The sequence below is a fragment of the Tripterygium wilfordii genome, chromosome 23 (genome assembly GCF_013401445.1).
Source record: "Tripterygium wilfordii isolate XIE 37 chromosome 23, ASM1340144v1, whole genome shotgun sequence".
Taxonomy (NCBI): domain Eukaryota; kingdom Viridiplantae; phylum Streptophyta; class Magnoliopsida; order Celastrales; family Celastraceae; genus Tripterygium; species Tripterygium wilfordii.
In genome coordinates this window covers 10,367,054-10,386,182 of record NC_052254.1, presented here as the reverse complement: position 1 = coordinate 10,386,182, position 19,129 = coordinate 10,367,054, and the positions used below count along the sequence as shown (strand labels likewise).

At 34.4% G+C, this 19,129-nt stretch overlaps 3 protein-coding genes across 3 annotated transcripts; 1 reads left to right on the top strand and 2 right to left on the bottom strand.

The window, feature by feature from the left end:
• Positions 1 to 6,147: 6,147 nt before the first annotated feature.
• LOC119992797 (PKS-NRPS hybrid synthetase CHGG_01239-like) lies at positions 6,148 to 7,737 on the bottom strand. Its single transcript, XM_038839587.1, has one exon. It carries the CDS (start codon positions 7,735 to 7,737, stop codon positions 6,148 to 6,150), a length of 1,590 nt encoding a protein of 529 aa, XP_038695515.1.
• A 2,784-nt stretch (positions 7,738 to 10,521) lies between these two features.
• Positions 10,522 to 12,451, bottom strand: LOC119992795. The gene is made up of 2 exons (XM_038839584.1): positions 12,371 to 12,451; positions 10,522 to 11,223 (listed from the first exon to the last, which is right to left on the bottom strand). The coding sequence occupies exons 1-2, from the start codon at positions 12,449 to 12,451 to the stop codon at positions 10,522 to 10,524; spliced, it is 783 nt and encodes a 260-aa protein (XP_038695512.1).
• A 2,666-nt stretch (positions 12,452 to 15,117) lies between these two features.
• Positions 15,118 to 18,560, top strand: LOC119992645 (inositol oxygenase 2-like). Its single transcript, XM_038839444.1, has 11 exons — positions 15,118 to 15,221; positions 15,349 to 15,484; positions 15,632 to 15,713; positions 15,952 to 16,156; positions 16,913 to 16,972; positions 17,084 to 17,136; positions 17,483 to 17,605; positions 17,691 to 17,760; positions 17,861 to 17,939; positions 18,192 to 18,273; positions 18,374 to 18,560. Exons 1-11 carry the CDS (start codon positions 15,191 to 15,193, stop codon positions 18,398 to 18,400), a joined length of 948 nt encoding a protein of 315 aa, XP_038695372.1. The 5' UTR covers positions 15,118 to 15,190; the 3' UTR covers positions 18,401 to 18,560.
• The last annotated feature ends 569 nt before the right edge of the window (positions 18,561 to 19,129 follow it).

Genomic DNA, 19,129 nt, shown 5'->3' with positions numbered 1-19,129 from the left:
TTCGAATCCTAATTATCAGAGTGATATACATTATCCTTACCACTTCAATTAGTGGCTTGGATGTTAAAGTGTAAAATACTTGTAAAGATACCTCTTTATTATATTAACCTTGTGTTTCTTATTTGTGTATAGTATTTTGATTTCAATAGTGCTAGGTAGCCCATATAGTGATAGTCCATGGGAGCCTAAATATTTTAAACTAAATTTTAAAACGTTTGAACTCTCAAAATACATGTTAGATTTTTAAAAAAATTACATATTTAGAATCAGTACATAAAACTCTTTCTAACAAGATTCATTATCGATGAGTTTTATCGGGTAAATCTTAATTCCATTGTTTTTTTCAATGGAATTTCAAAAATAAATGAATATAGAATCTATATTAAAACAACAAATTTTGGACAATGAATTATAGGATAAAAGAGTGAAAATAAAACTATTCTATTGATTAAATCAATGGAATAAACCTGTTAGACTCTCATAGACTACCAAACTGATGGATTACATGTTATTTTCGTTTTGATTTTAGTATAGATCTCAAGAAACCCATTATCCATGGGAGAGGAACGTGTGATAAAAAAACCATTCTAATTAATAAAATAAGAAATTCCGGAAATCCATCGAAATGACTGGCTTCAGGTCAATGTTGGCTGGTACCAAATAAAATGGGCTGAGACTTGAAGTTCTGTGGGGGCACACAGTTCATGGATTGGATTGACTTGTAGTTCTGTGGGGGCACACAGTGCATGGATTGGATTTCTAATGGGCCGAAAGAGGGCCCATTATTGAAGTTGAAGGACTCCCATCTGCTCATCTGATCATGACGATTAGTTTTACACAGAATGGAGTTGTCAACAGTCAGCTTTGAATTAACCCTATTACACAGAATAGGGTTAATTCCTTCTAAATACTTTGAAAAATGGTGTCAAAAGTGTCTTGGAATTTGTCTAATCCAACATTCTATGTTGAAAATGCAATAATAGAACTAGAAATTTATTCTTTAGCTCTGCCAGATTCTAATAATAAAGAAAAATTTTCTTTTTTTCCCAAGTTTCAGTATGGACTTTTAGCATTGGTGGAAAAAGAACTTCATGAATTACCACCAATTCAAGAAGTCAATCTGCTGCTTCAAAATGATTTTCCCTCATATTATGGAAAAAGGGAGTATATTTACTACCAAATATCCTTAAGGAAATAGAGTTGATAATATTCTCCCCCACAGAAAGAAATAAAGAAGAATGGACTTAAAATTCAAAGCTCATTATCAAAAGGGTTATATCACCTGAATAATGGGGTGTAAATCTTCATACATGCCATCATTCAACCAAATATATATCATGGAGAATTTTTCCTATACTAATGCCTATAAAGGTAAATGAGAAGTTAAATAAATTTTAAAAAATGATAATCCCCATTAGGATGAGCTTATGGTAATAATAGCTTTTTTTTGCTCTTATCAGGTGCCTCGGATCATGAAATGAGACTTTATCATTAGAGAAGTATATTTCCTTAAATGGATCACACAAATCAAAAAGTATTGGTTTAGTCGGAGGATTTTAATCAAATAGTGGGACAACTTCAAGTTCAGGGAAAAGTAGGTCTTAACTCAAGAATGTAAAATACTTCCAAAGGCATCTCTAAAAGATCTATTTTAAGAACTTGCTGACTACTACGTCTAAAGAAAACATCAAGCAAAACCCTACTAGAAGTCTTGAATGAGGATTCTACTCCAATAGCGTCTCCATCAAATGTTTTTCAAGACTCGCAAGATCCTACTACGACTCTGGATGGTGATATCTACATGCAAGACTTCTATAGTCACATAGGGGATTGACATCATGAAACAATCATCATGTCTTATCGGTAGACAAAATTATTAAAGTATTTTTGTTTTTGTCAGTTTGTAATTTTGAAATCTACTTTTAGAAAAGTGGCAATGCCGACCCATCTGAAATGCGCCTCTTCTAAAGTGGCTTTCAAAAATTTAATCATTATTTTGAGTGCTGCATTATTATAGTGTGTCTGTTTATTGGTTTATTTTCTTTATAAGGAGCCTCTCTCATTAGGAGAGACGGCATCTGAAAAAAATTGAGAGAAGTCTTTCAAATTTGTACCAAGTCTTTCACTTGTAATAGAGACGATCTCTCACTTCACTCTCTCCGTTCGTGAACACAATTGAGTTCATCTCTCTATGTTGGATGGATCCTCGCCTTCAATTCATTCGATTCCTTTAACACAACCACAAATCAGAGCTCCAGCCTGACATACGAGCTCCAAATCAACACAACCCCAAATAAGAGCTCAATTAGGTTTCAATTTTATTTTTATTGTAGTTAGATTTGAGCTCGTATTGTTCATCTATATTACAAATTCAAAGCAAAGCTATGATTTGCATTGCAGGCCGTGAAATAGAAATTGGAAGGACATGGAAGAATTACCAACGGTGGGTTTGCATTAGACCCATTATGGCATTATGCTTCAGAAACCCTTGGCTTGTTCTGGTAGACCATTAAGTAATTATTTTAAAAATCTTGGATGGAATCCAATGTTAGGCTTTGCAGTCTGAACTTGTAGCTTTCCAGACAAACCACAATTAGTTCAAACATTCACCCTCATTGGAAGTGTCTTTGAAGCCTGTCAAAGCTTGGAACACAATATTCTTCAGATTGGTAGCATCCCTGCTATCAACTACGGTCAATAAATCAGCAGCTAAAGGGCGTATTAAGAATTAATCCCTACACTTCTGTGGCTCATTTTTGTATTTAATTTCTTTAGAAGTGGTCATTTGTCATTAAAGTCACAACGTAATAGAATGCAAACTGCAAAGAGAGCCTACTTCTTCATGTTCGTCCATTCTAACTGTTCCTTATTTACTATGTTTTTTCGTCTTTGGGTGTATTTCATAAATATGTGAGTTTTGATTACTTAGGGTGTGGTTAGATATTCTGCAAAGGATAATACTTGAAACCCCCAAAAAGTGACCCCCATTTAATGTGGAGTATTGGATGTAAAGTGGGTCATACATGTGTGTTTTTAATCAATGACTATTTTAAAGTCACATAGATTTAGGGGACTTTTGGGGGTCTCTAGCATTGTCCTTCTGTAAATGGACAATGCTAGAGGCCCCAAAATGTGATCCCAAAAGTCCCCCAATCTATGTGGCAATAAAATACCCATTGATTAAAAACATACAAGTAGGGCTCACTCCACACCAAATGTCATATAAATACCCACAAATCTTGGACGATAGATCCACTTAAAAATCTTTTTTTTCACATAAGTACTTGTTTTTCGATAAAATGATATTTTTCATCCCTCAACTATTGGCCGAGTTTCATTTTCGTCCCTTAGCTTTTTTTTTCTCTCCATTTTCCGTCCCCCAACTAAGGGAAAATACTCCATTTGTCCCTCGAATAAATTTGGTGATGAAAAAATCCTACGTGGCATCCTATTGTTCGTCAGATCATATTTCTCCGATGTGCCAATAGGTGCCACGCAAGCATTTCCCGACTACAATCTCACTTGAATGAAGAAAATGATACTTTCCAATAGTTAAGGGACGAAAATGAGAAAAAAAAAACTTAGGGACAAAAAATGAAACTCGCCCCATAGTTGGGGGACAAAAGTACCTTTTTGCCCTTGTTTTTCACATAAGTGTCTCTTTTAAAAAATTAATAATTTTTTAATCTCATATTTGTCCTTCCTCTTCGATAGGCATAGATCTCAAACATAAGTAGATCTGCGATGCCTCCATCTCCATCACTGCCATTGTCCGCCTCTATCTCCACCACCACCACCGTCGCACGTCTATCACCGTCACAACTCCACCATTATCTATATAGGATCTTCTTCGTTTTATTCTTCTTCATCTTCTTAAATCTAAGATTTAATATATCTTAAATTTGAGAGTGTAATCTTATTAGCTCTAAGCATCTACGAGTTGAGCTATGCGAGATCTCGGTCATCTTTCTATGCCACAACATCAAGGCACCAAAAAGTGTCTTTTAACTGTCACAATTATAATGTTATTGTTCTGAATCGCAACATTTACACAATTATAATGTTATTGTTATGAATCACAACATTATACAATTAAATATTTCGACTTTTTTTTCTTAATCCCTCTATGTTTTGAAATTGGTAACATTATACAATCAAAATATTAGCATTACATGATGTAAGACTAATGGCATGGTATTTACGTAGTGATCAAGACTAGTCTCTATGCCCCTAGCCTCACCCTTTTTTGCCAAATTCCACTATATAAGGTCTCAGATTGGCTTTTTAATGTTAATGTTATTGACATCATGTTACTATTTTGAAAAAGGAATATTGGACTAATATTTATCTATATTATAATATTAATGTATTGACATTGTGTTTTTTTAAGGTCATTTGCTCTAGCAAGAAATATGACAAGGGTATTGTATATTATGTTACTGTTTCAAACAATAACATGAATTGGTATGAATGATTTGGGTAGATTGATTCTAGATCCAATACTTATATGAATTCAAGAGATCACTGAACAAAAAATTTGTACCCAACATCTACACCTTAAAGGGAGATTATAAAGAACAAATCTAAAGCATTTTAAGCTTTAACAGATCTATAGAGAATAAAATAAATCACTTCCAACTGTGTCGGATTGTTTATGCCTTTTCAATTTTGTAGATGTTATTGGTGGTTGCGACGGTTCACTGATTGTGGATGAAGAAAGTTTTTCACGATCTTGAATGTTCTGTGATTGTGGGATAAAGCCCGTGGTTTTTAAGGGATGATGGACATATATGTGCAGGGGTTGTGATGCAATGCAATTTTCATTTTCATAACTACTTATGTGTCCATATTTTTTTTAATTGGACTTAGATATCCATAAATCTCTTTAAAAATACTGGTATGAAATTTACCTTAATTTGATATCCGGCCAATCATTGAGTCTGGCCATACCCGAATCCCCGAAATGGTGCATCTAAATGGACATACCTTTTTACTAAGGATTTGGATAAATAAACCCCCTCCCTAAGACTGTCATGTCATGTCCCCTCTTTTTCTTTTTCTTTTTTGAGTATATGTCATGTCCCATCACACACACACATATATATATATATATATTACGTATATATATATAGATATATACATATACATATACTAAACATATATATATATTACGTACATATATATATAGATACATAAATATACATATACTAAACATATATATATATATATTACGTACATATATATATAGATATATACATATACATACATATACTAAACATATATATATATATAGATATATACATATACATTTATTAATTTAAATGCTTTGATTTTGATTAATATGTTTGGTTTTTTTTAATTATTATTTTTCTTTTTAATTTTTGTGTAAAGAAAAGAGAAATTATATTTTTTTTATATTAATTTCATAATTTTGTAAGATATAGACAATAATTTATTCAAGCACATGAATAAAAGTTTCAGATGAAGATTTGATGAATCCATATGAGTGCATGTACGCATCTAATCGTTCCGCATACGGAGTCGCCCATGCAGCTGCACAAGTATGCCTACAGTGAACCCATTCAGATGTGATGGGAGGCATTGGATAATTCCTTGTCAAACCAACTTTGACGTAGTGATTACCATTTACGTGCTCTATAGCGATGACAACGCGTTGATAGGGTGATGGAGGAGCTGTACGTAATGGTAGATATGTCCAACTCTCTGCATGATGAAGAACATGCAATATCACATTGTATGCAGAAGCAATCAATATACCCATGTCTGGCATTGTCATCCGGTGCTCAAATGGTGCTGCAACATCATCTCGAAAAAAGTTCAGTGAGTGTTTAACACTGTATGCCCTCTCTTCACCGTCAAGTATTTCAACATATTGTTTCCAAAATGTGTCCAACTCTGCCATCAGGTTATACCGAACATTGAGTCATTCATCTTCCTCATGACCAAGACACACAGCTATCGATCGAAAGCTGTAATTTCCATCAGCTTTTACATCTTGTACGTCCCTAATGTAAGGATGTAGTTTTCCTTTCTTAACATCGAACTTCCCTATGTAGAGAGAGACTGAGTATTGTAAATTGAGGAGCAACTATGTCTCTCTGGTTCATAAGATTGGAAAAAATCGTACTAAAAACTCTTCGATTCAGGGCGTCCGGATGAGGAACTGTGTCTGTGAGGCTCCCGAGGCTGAACAAAATCACTCCCATCAATGATATATGCTGTTGGATTGTTACGAGTGTTGGTGGCTACCTTTTTCTTTGTGGACAGACGCCCTCTAGTGTTGGTCTTCACAGTCGGTTCACGAAGAGAAGTTGTTGAAGATCTGAATATTTCCCTCAATATCCTTAGCCAACTGACTTTTACATGTCTTGGCTGCTGCTTGAAATGTTCTGTGAACATTTGTACATCAGCGTTACAGTCGATGTCATCCTCTTCAATCGACTGACATTGCATTAGATCAAGTTTTCTCCAAAATTTATCAATGGCATCAAGCGGTATAGTATGACCTTCGCTCACGTACATGGCTTGTTCGTGAGCACATGGTAGTCCATAGCTCCTACGAAGGTGACATCCGCATTTGTAAGTAATCTGTCCAACATCTTTTGATCGCTCAAACTCAATCAACATCAAATTCAACACCTCGATTGAAACAAAACCACATAAATCCCGAAGGTGCGGCATATTGAATCGGTGTTGGATGATGGTTCGACTTCTCTCAATGCTAGCTTTAATAACTATGTCCTGAGAAAAGATAACCTGATGAATCCACGACATGGATCTCTCCAAGTCTGACTGTGACGAGCACAAATATCTTTTCAGCTTAGCATGCTGACTCTCGACCCTATTAGTTGTGTGGTTCCCGAAATGCGGATATCTGTCGGTCCAGGCAGATACAAACATCTCTTTATATGGTGTCAGCCACACATCTTTCAGATATTTCATCACTGTTGGGAACTTGTGTAAGACTACTTGAAGGCGTGCCATATTACTCATGTACGCGCTTTCATTTTTAGACTCGATCGCAGTAGTCCACATGCGGTAAAATGCATTCCAAACGCTATTGTCTTGCATTGATGGCTTGCATTTGGTTAAAATACTTTGATAGATGTGCCATCTACAAAGTAGTTTCGAAGCCTCGGGAAATACCTGAGCACAGGCTTTCATCAACCCCAACTCTCTATCCGTAACGATAACTCGTGGGTTAGTGCATCCATGCATTGCAGATCGCAAACATTCCAAAGCCCAAGTATAACTGGGCTCTTTTTCTGAGTGTAAATATGCGAACGTTATGCAAAAAGTCTGACTAGTTGAGGTAACACCAACAATTTCAAGGAGAGGCAACCCATACCTGTTGGTCTGATATGTCACATCCATCAACAATAGGTGTGGGAATGCACGCAATTGATCTAGCGAGCCAGGATGTGCGAAGAACAAATCTTCAAGCTCATTGGTTGCATGGTTTGCTTGATAATCGAAAAAGTATTCTTGGTCGTTGAGGAATGAGAACACAACTTGCATTTGTGATTGACCCGATCTCTCAGAGGTCTTGTGCTTCTTGCGTGCATTATATATGGTTCTGATGGTGCTCACATTGTTCGGATCTCGCTTTTCCAACTCCGCCAGTATGTCCCGTGACTTGGCATTTTGTGCAGACATGTCAACCATAATTTGAATTTCGGATTCAGAAAGCCGACCGGGGTATGGATGTCCCTCCATATATAATCTAGGATCATGATATATCCCAATTTGTGTCCGGTTTGTTGAACCCACTCGATCATCGATTGTTGTGATTTGAACACTTGATAATGTATTAGTTCTTATTAGAAATTTATGAATATTCATTCAACATAACAAAAGAGCTCATATTTTGATTGATTAAAACATTATACCATATCAGTTTCAAATTCACATCTATCGTTAACTTTGATATTATCGACCATCTCGGCCGCATGTTCGTCTTCTTGCTTTATTTCGACTGAGATAAAATCACCCTACGAACAATATAATTTCCACTGAGTATTTGCAAAAAAACAACAATATAATTTACATCAGTATATGTGTTTACATGTTCACTTGAACAACATGACAAGTGGTAGTCGAAAATATCACTCAAGTCATCCATATCCACAATAGGTTCACTCTCTTTTTATCTCAAAGACAGACTACTTTGAGGCTCTCTCTCGTTTTTCTCTCACACACTACTGCTATCTCTTGCAGCTTCTTAAAATACTCTGCGAACTCTTCTCAATTTATAGATTTCTTACGTATTGCTTGCATTGGCTTTGTTAAACAAAGATTTTAACCATGATAGAGAATATATTCTGTGTTGGCGTGTACATGCAGACATATATGTGTACACATGTACAGACAGAGAATATACAATGGATACTCATATACAATTGATAAATAGATATAATTGAAAAGTTATATATATATATATGTTAGCATGACATGACAAAAAGGGTATAAGATAGAGGGTTTAAAGTAGGGGTCCTGCTATTAAGACCCCCTCTTTTTACTTTTTACAGCCCAAATGAAAAGACATCATAAGAGGGTAGCTTTTTAAATTTTTATTCTCTTAGGCATGGGTCCCATATGTTTTAGTCAATTTTTTTAATCATTTATTTTAAAATCGTGGGACCCACGAACTTTACTTATATGAAATAAATTAAATTGTTAATAAACTACAAAACATACTATTAAATTAAATTAATAACAATTATAAATTAATAATTACTATAATAAATTAGTAATTATTATAATGAATTAATTATCCATTTTGAATAAATATTAAAGTAAATTAACAACTATTATAAATAATAATTTAATATTTATTCATTTATTGTTGTAATAACGTATATATATGAAATAAATTATTTTTATTCATCAACAATAATTAATACAATCAAAATAAATTATTTTTATTCGACGTTATTATTTTACTTTTACTCAATAGCTTTTTAACTGCAATGAGTTTGAAAATGAAGTTACAGGGGGCTCATTTCACTCTCAATGCAACGCGATAGAGTAAGACCCATTTGATTGGACTTTGATCCGCTTTTTTTGAGTTTTCCTACTTGTGGAGTAGCTACCTACTCATCCTTACTCTCTCATTCTCTCTCTAGCCATAGCTACAGCTAAAACATTCTAAGTTAATATTTCTCAATCTATCACTCCAAGTCTATGTGGCAAACTAACCCTAAACACTTGTCTACTTTTCACTGAGATATCACACTAACTTAAATGGTGATGTACCATTTGTACACACATGATTTGACATGACACATGATTTGACCTCACTAAATACACATTATTTTTTATTAAATACACACATGATTTGACCTCACTGTATTGATTACTTAGCAATGACATGTGTACTCACTCATTGCTTCACAATTCATTGATTTGAATCTTTTTTTTTAAATTTTTTTAATTTTTCTTGTATCGATTCTCGGGATGCTCATGTCACGCGCATGGTGTCTTATCATCTTATGATACTTCACAACATGATAAGAGCAAGAGACATTTTTTTTTTACTAAATCGGGATAGGGGGGTTGGAATTGGTTTTTCTGAAATTAAATGAAATGTTTTATATCTCATCCGCTCATGTCATCTAATGGTAGTAGGAGATGCCAACTCATGTCAGTTAGTGAAGTCAATTTAATAAAAACTTCAAATCCGTGAACAATGGTCCCCGGAAAGAGAAACACAAAGAACCTAGTGAGAGAGAGAACTACCAAGTATAATATTGTGGGATAATGTCCATTAATATTGCCTAGAGCTACCACTGTTACTAATTGAATTAGAATAAAAGGGAAGGAATCTGGCTCCATATTGCCTAGAGGCTAGAGCTACCGCCGTCATCCGATTCGATTCCCACAAAAGGTAATCTGGTAAAGAAGTTAAAGTACTTGTCGCGGTAAAGCACGCAAAGTCTAGCTGCCCAGATATGATTCACAAACAAACCCTTCATCGAACAAAAGGAGATCTAATACAACTGGACAGAACTTCAGAACAAAATCAATGGCACTCTAATGGTTGTCATCGCCGGTGAGAGTGACAGTCGTCTCTGGTGAGAGTGGCCGTGGTCGCCGGTTGTGTCACTTTGCTGGTGGAGAACTAATTTTGGGAGGGATGAAGTAAGAGAGAACCCTAGCCCAGTTTAAGAGATTTATTTAATGATATTAAATCTCAGCCATCAATTTCATCTAATGACTGATATTTAATTAATTCCACACAATTTCAGTAAAGCAATTCCAGCCCCCCATCCTTACTAAATCCACTTCAAAATATTCCACATTTTGTATTTTTCCTTGAGCCTTTTTTTTTTTTTCAATTTGTTGTGCTTCATTTCTTAATGAATTATACGGAATTAATACTATAATAACAAATAAAATGCATTGACTCGAAAAATAGTCAATTTATTGAGAGGGAGGCATGGGAATCTAATCAGTGTACCATTTTGGTGCATAAAAAAGAATTTTTAAAAATTTAAAAATTTAAAAATTATAAATGCAATATGTCATATTTGTTGGAGTCACCCCAACAATCTCAAGAAGAGGCATCCTGAACCTGTTCGTCTTGAATGTTGCGTCCATTAATAAAACATGGGAGAATGCAATTAGTAGTTCTAACGAGCCTGGATGAGCAAAGAATAAATCGTGGAGCTCGTTGGTTATATCATCGGTTCGATAATATAATATGTACCTATGCTTGTGTAGGAATGACATTAGAGACTGAATGTGAGATTTACCGGCTTTGTCAGAAGTTCGAAACTTTTGCCGTGTATTGTATATTGTTTTAATAGTGGGCGCATTGTTCGCATCTCGTTTCTTCAACGATACCAAGATGTCTCGTGGCTTGACACGATTGCTAGACATATCTACCATTATCTCAAATTCAAAGTCAGAAAGGCGATCGGTGTATGGATGCCCCTCCATATATGATGCAGTGGCATGGTTGTGCATTTCACATAGCACTCTTACCATCCAATCATGAGCTCCATGTAGTTTCAACCCTTTAAGTCTGAAAGGACAATCAAGCTTTTTCGTGTCTATTGCCTTCATTGAGGTTTTCTTCATTCTATACGTGCATTGCAACAATAATGATGAGTTCAATGAGTTTCTTGTAACAATGATGAATTCCAAATTACGCCCTATTTCTTGAACCCAATCAATCAATGATTGACGTGAATCGAACACCTGAAAATAATTTATAAATATTATAAATTTAAGTAGGTTTGCTAAAGATGTTCAAAATGGAAGACATATTATTTCCATAGATGTTCAAATAAGAAATGTCTTCAGTATCTATATTTATCTTATCACTAGAACTACTACTTGACAATCGTAGATCTTCAGCGCAAACTCTCATTTCTTCCAAATGGTCCATATCCGCAAGAATAAAAATTGAATCTGGAGGTCGGTTGAGTGTAGTTAATCAACGACTAACAAAATATTTTTTTTCTTAAATCCTTTAAACCAAGCAAGCTAGGGATTGAGCACTTTGTCCGTCCTACCGAACAAGGCGGTGCTTGAGAATCAATAACTGTTGAACAATGGAGACTTAATTATATTTTGCTTAGAATAAATAAATAGAAGTTGGCTATCTAGTGTGCTATATTAATTTCATGATTCACGTCAAAAAATAAAAAAAGTTATTGTTTGTTGTCGTACAAAAAAAATTCAAAAGATCTCTAAAGCCAAGCCAGGCCCGACTGGGTGAGAGGCGGCTGCTGTAGTTTTCTACGGCAACTCATGCTGTAATTTCATTAGTCTTGAGTAAATGTTTTTAAAATTTCAAAAAAAAATTATATTTGTATTTTCATCGTTTATACGAATCCAACGATATATCTTTTGTCCGAAACAAAAATCAAATTGAATATAAAAAAGACATAACAATTATGAACCGTTGGATATAAACTTAATACTTTCTATGTCTTTTTCATGTTGAATTTGATTTTTGTTTCAAACAAAAAATATATCGTTGGATTCGTTAAACAAAATACTACACACATATAATTTTTCTATTATTTTTAAAAATAATATAAATGCTCAAAATTTCTACAACGGGAGTTGCTGTAATTTTATTTACAGCAGCCCCTCTCACCCGGCCTGACTACCCCTTGCCATTATTGGGGATTTCAACATCTAAACCTCTCTCTATCTCTCTCTATATTATCGTTTAGTTTTCTAATGCAAAGCTCCCCACCCCCTCTCTCTTTGTTCAAACTCAGTAGTCAATTCATATCATACACACACATATGTAAACTCAGTTGTCAATTCATATCGTACACAGAAATACATGTTTGTGTGTATTTAGCAAACCCTCATGTGTATTAGCAATTACCTCCCCCAAAATCATTTCCAACCAGACACTCCACCTACTCCTGCCAGGGGGAAAAGGAAAAATCTTTGCTCTCGCGTCCATATCGTCCAGCTAGTCTGACACGTCACCTTTGAAGGCGTCCAACCAATAAGACATGCCACAAACAGGTGGGACCCATTTCTTTATGAGCAAAAAGAAAACGTTTTTTTTTATTTGTTTCACATTTTCTTTTTTGTTTCCAAAATTCGATAAGTGATTTATTCATTACCAAATATTTTAGGGCATTACTTAAAAGGCACCTCTCCTATCCTTATAGCCTATACTCTATAGGCTATAGCACAAACATTAAAAATATAAGAGCAATGCAAAACCCATTTCGTACTAGTTCTCACAAATTTGAAAGCCAAATTGAATTTGGGTACTCCACATCATTAATTCTCAGGCCACTTTTTCAACAATATCCCCTTCTTCTCACCATCTTTCATATATATATAAAAGTAAAGTATATTTACTCTCTAATGCATTAGCGAGCTCATGATTTGTCGATAGGGCATGCACCTTCAACCCGGCAAAGGTTGAAATCATTTTTTCTATCGGTTATCTCTATGTCAAAAATTTTAAGAGTTGACGGAGCCGTCAAAAAAATCTCAAAGTATAAAATAATCAAGCCCCGTTATCAATTTGTGTGAGTTTTCAAATTCTCTATTTGTTAGCCAACTCTAAATTTCAGATACTCACAGCATCAAATATATGTTACTAATCAGACGCAAAAACATATCGTACATATCAAAAAAGAAAAGAGAGGAAAATGCAAGGAAAAAGGGGGTACAGTACGATTTTAGGTACTATCTCATCTACTTTTGTCTTTTTGATAAGCACTATTTCATCTCATTATGTGTTATAGTTGGAGTAAATGGATATTTTCTTGTACTAATACATATTGATTGCCCTACCTGCAATTATTTTCTTAAAAATCTCTCTCACCTATGGTCCATTGTGATCTGTGACAACAAAAGTGGTTGCCTATCATATTTATTGTGACAAGCCAAAGGTGGGTGAATTTTTAAAATACACACAAGTGGAATTTAATAGAAATATTATATTTGATAATTACCAAAATAACTCCATTGAGAAGTTGACACGTGTCTCAAAACATGATGTGAAGAAGACCATCAAGTGAATATACACAGCAAAAGTATAAGAGCTCCTCGGCATGATCGGGGAGCCACCCTTGGTACCCCTACCGAGCAGGCATGCTCAGTATGAAGAGCACGCTCCTTGACCAACGGTTCATGAAGAGATCAATTACAAGGAGCTTATATACTGGATCCACAAACCCACATTCTCACCCATTAATGTGGAAAGATTCACAATCTCCCATAACCAATACCTCCAAGCTTTTATAAAAAGTAACCCTCCACCACTCGTAAGCAAATTCCAACCATAGCATTCATGAACACTTAATAGCAATTTGAGAGAAAATCCTCCAAGCACTCTCCTTTTTGACTATATACTTATTTGAGTGTCGGAGAGGTCCTCGGAGCATACACTCGAGGCCCCCATAGCTTTGCGAGCTCCCTGTGCAGGCCAACATTCGGTTAGTACAGGATTATCCTACATTCGATCTTAACTCTTGTGACCTCCTCGGAACTAGAGCTAGTTTTGAGCGACATCAATATTAATTTAATATTTATTAAGTTTTTTTGGAAAGGAATTTAATATTTATTAAGTTGCAGGCTGTGATTAGTGATATATTTATTACTATAATATAAATATCTCAATGGCACTCTCTCACACTGGCAACTGGCAATTAAGTACTGGGAGACCCAATTAATTAAACCAAAAGATGGTTCATTTGTCAATTTGATGACGTGGCAGCACAGCCACCGTCTTTTCCCACTCCCATCTCAACGGTTGAGATTTTTCCATGATCCCCGTTGTCACAGCTCAGCCGTCGATTGCACCAAACACGACAATGGGAAAAACAATACCTACTTTCTCGGTAATGAGTAGATGCCTTGTCACTTGTCAGTGGCTTGGTCCGGTTGGACCACCGCTGATATATATACATATATACATATATGCTATTACGTGTATCCACGCAACGCTGACTCCTGCTTTTCATCATGTTTTTCTTGCATGCACAGTAAGACAATTTCAACAAACTTGTGTCCTTATGAGAAAACATAAATAAGGAATATCCATGGAAGTTACTATGATCTTGGGATTATATGACTAATCACCGGATTATATGGCACTACTTTCTTAAATTACATCTCCTACAATTTCAATTTACTATAAAAAAAATGTACAGTGGATGACTATTTGTACCCTATTTTTCTCTAAATTTGGATATATGGGAAAGTATAGGGGGAAAAAAAGGAAAACTTTACCTTATTTGAACCGGAAGGTTTGGTTTTAGCAATTTTAGTAAATTAAGATAAAATTGAGAGGTAGTTTCAAACTCGAGATCTCTATGAAATATTACTACACACATGAATATCATCTGAATTACTCGTGGTTCTTATCGATAGGTGGTTTCAGTGTTGATATTACTTGAATTTAGATTTACAGTCGGTGAATGTGTAGTGATTTTAGTAGATTTTATCAGGATATATTTAGACTATTTCATGTTTTTTTTTGATATATATTTTTTTCTAGTCAAGAAATGTTGATAGTTAAATTTTCAGTTGAGGGCTTCAATCCTTCCAAATATCAAGGAAGGACTTTTTGGATTTAACTATAAATAGGCTTCCTCAGCCAAAGATCTCTCACCGCTCTATATACGTTTCTTTCATCAATATTCCTTCTGCTTCTTTTTTTTTTCCTTGGAAAAAAACAATGACAATCATCATTGAAAAGCCTGATCTTGGTACTTTCTTTCTTTTTTTTTCTTTCTTTCAATTTGATATACATTTATTTTTTTTGGATTGTTGAGAAATTAGGGTCTGTAGCTTTATGTGTCTGACATTATGTGTTTTTATATTTTTCTTCACCAGATTTGCAAATTATGGAGCAGAAAGTGCAGGAGGAGCCCAGAGAGTTGGTCTTGGATGCAGGATTTAAGGTGCAGAAATCTGTCACAAACACTGGGTTTGATGCCCCAGAAATCAATTCTTTTGGCCAGTCATTCAGGTCTCAATCCCTTTATCTTTTCTTGAATATATTATATATGTATTACGCATTTCTTTCTCAGCCGTTGAATCTCACCAAGGGCTGAGATTAAATCACCCGTCGGGGATGCCATAACATATGATATAGAATTTGTGTTGTGTAATATAGGGACTATGAAGCAGAAAGTGAGAGGAAAGAGACAGTTGAGGAATTCTACAGATTGCAGCACATTAACCAAACATATGATTTCGTGAGTACATAGTCCATTTGGTATTTATTTTTTTCATGTGTTTTCTATTTATAAAATAATTAAGAAACACATTTTGTTACTATTTTAGAAAATACGGAAAATACAAATCACTTGAAAATTTATTTATTTATTCTAGAAAAAATAAATAGAAAATGAAAAGAAAAAAGGAATTTAATTTCCAAATTTGGAATGGAAAATTGAAGTAATAATATTTAAATATATGTACGTTTGTTTCCAGGTGAAGAGGATGAGAGAAGAGTATTCGAAATTTGATAGAGCAGAAATGAGTATTTGGGAATGTTGTGAATTGTTGAATGAAGTTGTTGATGAGAGTGATCCTGACTTGGATGAGCCTCAAATCCAGCACTTGTTACAGTCAGCAGAGGCAATAAGAAAGGATTATCCTGACCAAGACTGGCTTCACTTGACTGCTCTTATTCATGGTATATACCCTTCTATTATTCCTTACCCACTTATATGTGTGTGTTCTTAAAGTAGGGTACTAATCTTTAGGATTCACTTTTAGGGTTCAAAATATATTTTTTTAAAAATTTTTGAAAAATATATTGTATTTTGATCGGTTTTATGAACCCAGCAATATATTTTATTGTTCAAAACAAAAATCAAATGTAACCTGAAAAGGGTATGAGTTGTCATTTATTTTATATCTAACGATCCAGAATTAACATACACTTTTCACGTTGAATTTGATTTGTGTTTTGAAAAAGAAATATCATTGGGTTCGTAAGACTGATTAAAATACAAATATATTTTTTCTAAAATTTTTAAAAAATATTTTGACCCCTAAAAGCTCATTTTAGGACTTTATTTTAGGATTTCAAGGAGAATATATATATATATATATATATGATTTCTCACATAAGGGTCTAATGTAATGGTGTAAAATAAGGGTGACTTTTTAATGGTGTGGATGAATGAGATGACAAGTGGGGTCCCCTGTTTTGGGTTTCACATGTTTCAAATCAATGGTATAAACATAGATAATTATTTTACATCCTTATATTATTAGAGTCTTATGTGAGAATTTCTATATATATATATATATATATATATATATAAATATATGTTGAGTCTTTTGTGCAATTAGGATATGTACCTTTCTTGTCTTGATAATTTTATAATGTTAATTGTTTTCACTAGTAAAGTCAACATTGTTGATAATGATGCATGCGTTTCAGATCTAGGAAAAGTTCTTCTCCTCCCTCAATTCGGTGGGCTTCCTCAATGGGCCGTTGTAGGTGAGTATTCTCATTATTTAATTAAGTATAAATTAATTATAGGTATTTGATTATTTTTTTCCTTTAATTTTCTTATAAAATTGCCAATTAATGGTCATTTTAACAATGCAGGGGACACATTCCCTCTTGGATGTGCTTTTGATGAATCAATCATTCACCACAAGGTGTTTATCCTATACAATTCAATTACTCTGTTTACACACACACTACACTCATATATATTTGTAAACATCATATATATTTGTAAACAACCACGGAGCGATGGTTCAGTTGGTTATCTTGTTGTTAAGTATTTCGTATATGCACGCGTTCGGTGTTCGAAACCCTCTATATTTTCCCAATGGTATGAGACTTACGCACATGAGTTTCGGTCCAGTCTTAATTGTTACCATAGCTGCCCGAATTCAAGCCCACTCAGCGTTTCGAAGATTGCTGGGCCAGGTCGTTTTCGGTTACCAAAAAAATATTTCTAAAATGAGATTACTTTTCTTTTGGGGGTGTGTTTTGCAGTATTTCAAAGGAAACCCAGATCACAACAATCCTGCTTACAACACCAAGAATGGTATTTACAAAGAAGGGTGTGGATTGGAAAATGTGATGATTTCTTGGGGCCATGACGATTACATGTACTTGGTATAAACTATAACAACTCTTATATCTCTTTACATATTCCATTGGAACATATCAAATATGAATAGGTGTTTTCAAATCATTGTAGGTGACCAAAGAAAATGGAACAACCTTACCACCAGCTGCATTGTTCATCATCCGATTTCACTCCTTCTATCGTAAGTATTATCCGCGGAACTTTCTTCCAACGATCGATGTTTCTATCGATCGATATGCAGAAAATATGGATGTTCATGTTTTGGTTGGTTTACTTTGCAGCATTGCACACAGCAGGAGCATACAAACATCTAATGAATAAGGAGGATGAGGAGAATCTCAAGTGGCTACATATTTTCAAGTAACTAAGCTCCTCAAACTCTTTCTCTCTTTTTGTTTTCCTGCTAATAGTGCCATAATTGTTAGAAATTCAAGCCCAAACACATCAACGATATCGTCCGCTCAAGAACACGGACGTTATGCTTACTTACCAAAAAAAAGTGTTAGAATATTACTTATATCTCACTCGGTTGGGTTATGCCAATTCGATGTGTAATTGCTGAATATTAGTGCTTGGTTAATTAAACACAATGTTGTGGATTATGATGTGCAGCAAATATGACCTTTACAGCAAGAGCAAAGTTCTTATTGATGTTGAAGAAGTGAAACCTTACTATATGTCCCTCATCAACAAAGTAAGTGACCATTTTACATGTTATTTTTTTGACTGATTGAATTTAGTATTTTAGCCCTTTTTTTTTATATGTATTAATTTGTGAATTTCTGGTTTTGCAGTATTTTCCAACAAAGCTCAAATGGTGAAACATTGAGGAGGGAGGTTTAATTGCGACAACATTATTGGATTGGGAATTAATGTGATAATTGAGTGTATGATTAGGAGGGGGTTATGAGGAAATAAAATTGTCTTTAGTGGATATGTGATTTTGAGTATTGGCATAATTAATTATCAATTCCTAGTTTAGTTGTTGTTTCTGAAGATGATGGATGTTTAGAGCAATTAATGTTCAACATTTTTTGGGGAAAAAACTTCGTATTTATCCAAAAGTCAGAAAAGAATTTATTTAATAAATAAATTTGTCCGTGGTTGTTGATTGAGAATTGCTATAATTAAGTTGGATTTTTGTCAAAGGATTCAAATCCTATCATTTCATTCCACAAAAAGCAAACGTTACACCTAACGTCGTGGACCTCAAAATTTACAAACCACGTAGAGGAATTGCAAAATCGAAGAACAAACACCGAACTAAATGAAAAATAGGAAAAAAACAACAACACATATGGACTGGAGCAAGATTCTTAGCTTCCATTTCATTAAGAAAGACTTATCTCCACCAAATCTAGGAAACCTATCACTGTGAACCAAGTATGTGTCACTGGAACAGACCAAAAGAATCGATATTGTGAAGAATCCACATCAGATGGATGAGAAGATCCAGATTTCATTTCAATGGGACACGATGTGATGAAGAAACCCTGCATATTCCTTATTCAGCACAAAGACAGAAATAAAATAGCATATTTATACAAGGG

Bases quoted from the DNA above. Each gene is read 5' to 3' on its own strand.
- LOC119992797 (XM_038839587.1), bottom strand. From the start codon at position 7,737: ATGGAGGGACATCCATACCCCGGTCGGCTTTCTGAATCCGAAATTCAA.
- LOC119992795 (XM_038839584.1), bottom strand. From the start codon at position 12,451: ATGGACGCGAGAGCAAAGATTTTTCCTTTTCCCCCTGGCAGGAGTAGG. The intron at 11,224-12,370 runs GTAATTGCTAAT...AATTATTTTCAG, and splicing joins TGGAAATGATTTTGGGGGAG to GTGTTCGATTCACGTCAATC.
- LOC119992645 (XM_038839444.1), top strand. From the start codon at position 15,191: ATGACAATCATCATTGAAAAGCCTGATCTTG. The intron at 15,222-15,348 runs GTACTTTCTTTC...TTTCTTCACCAG, and splicing joins CATTGAAAAGCCTGATCTTG to ATTTGCAAATTATGGAGCAG. The intron at 18,274-18,373 runs GTAAGTGACCAT...CTGGTTTTGCAG, and splicing joins ATATGTCCCTCATCAACAAA to TATTTTCCAACAAAGCTCAA.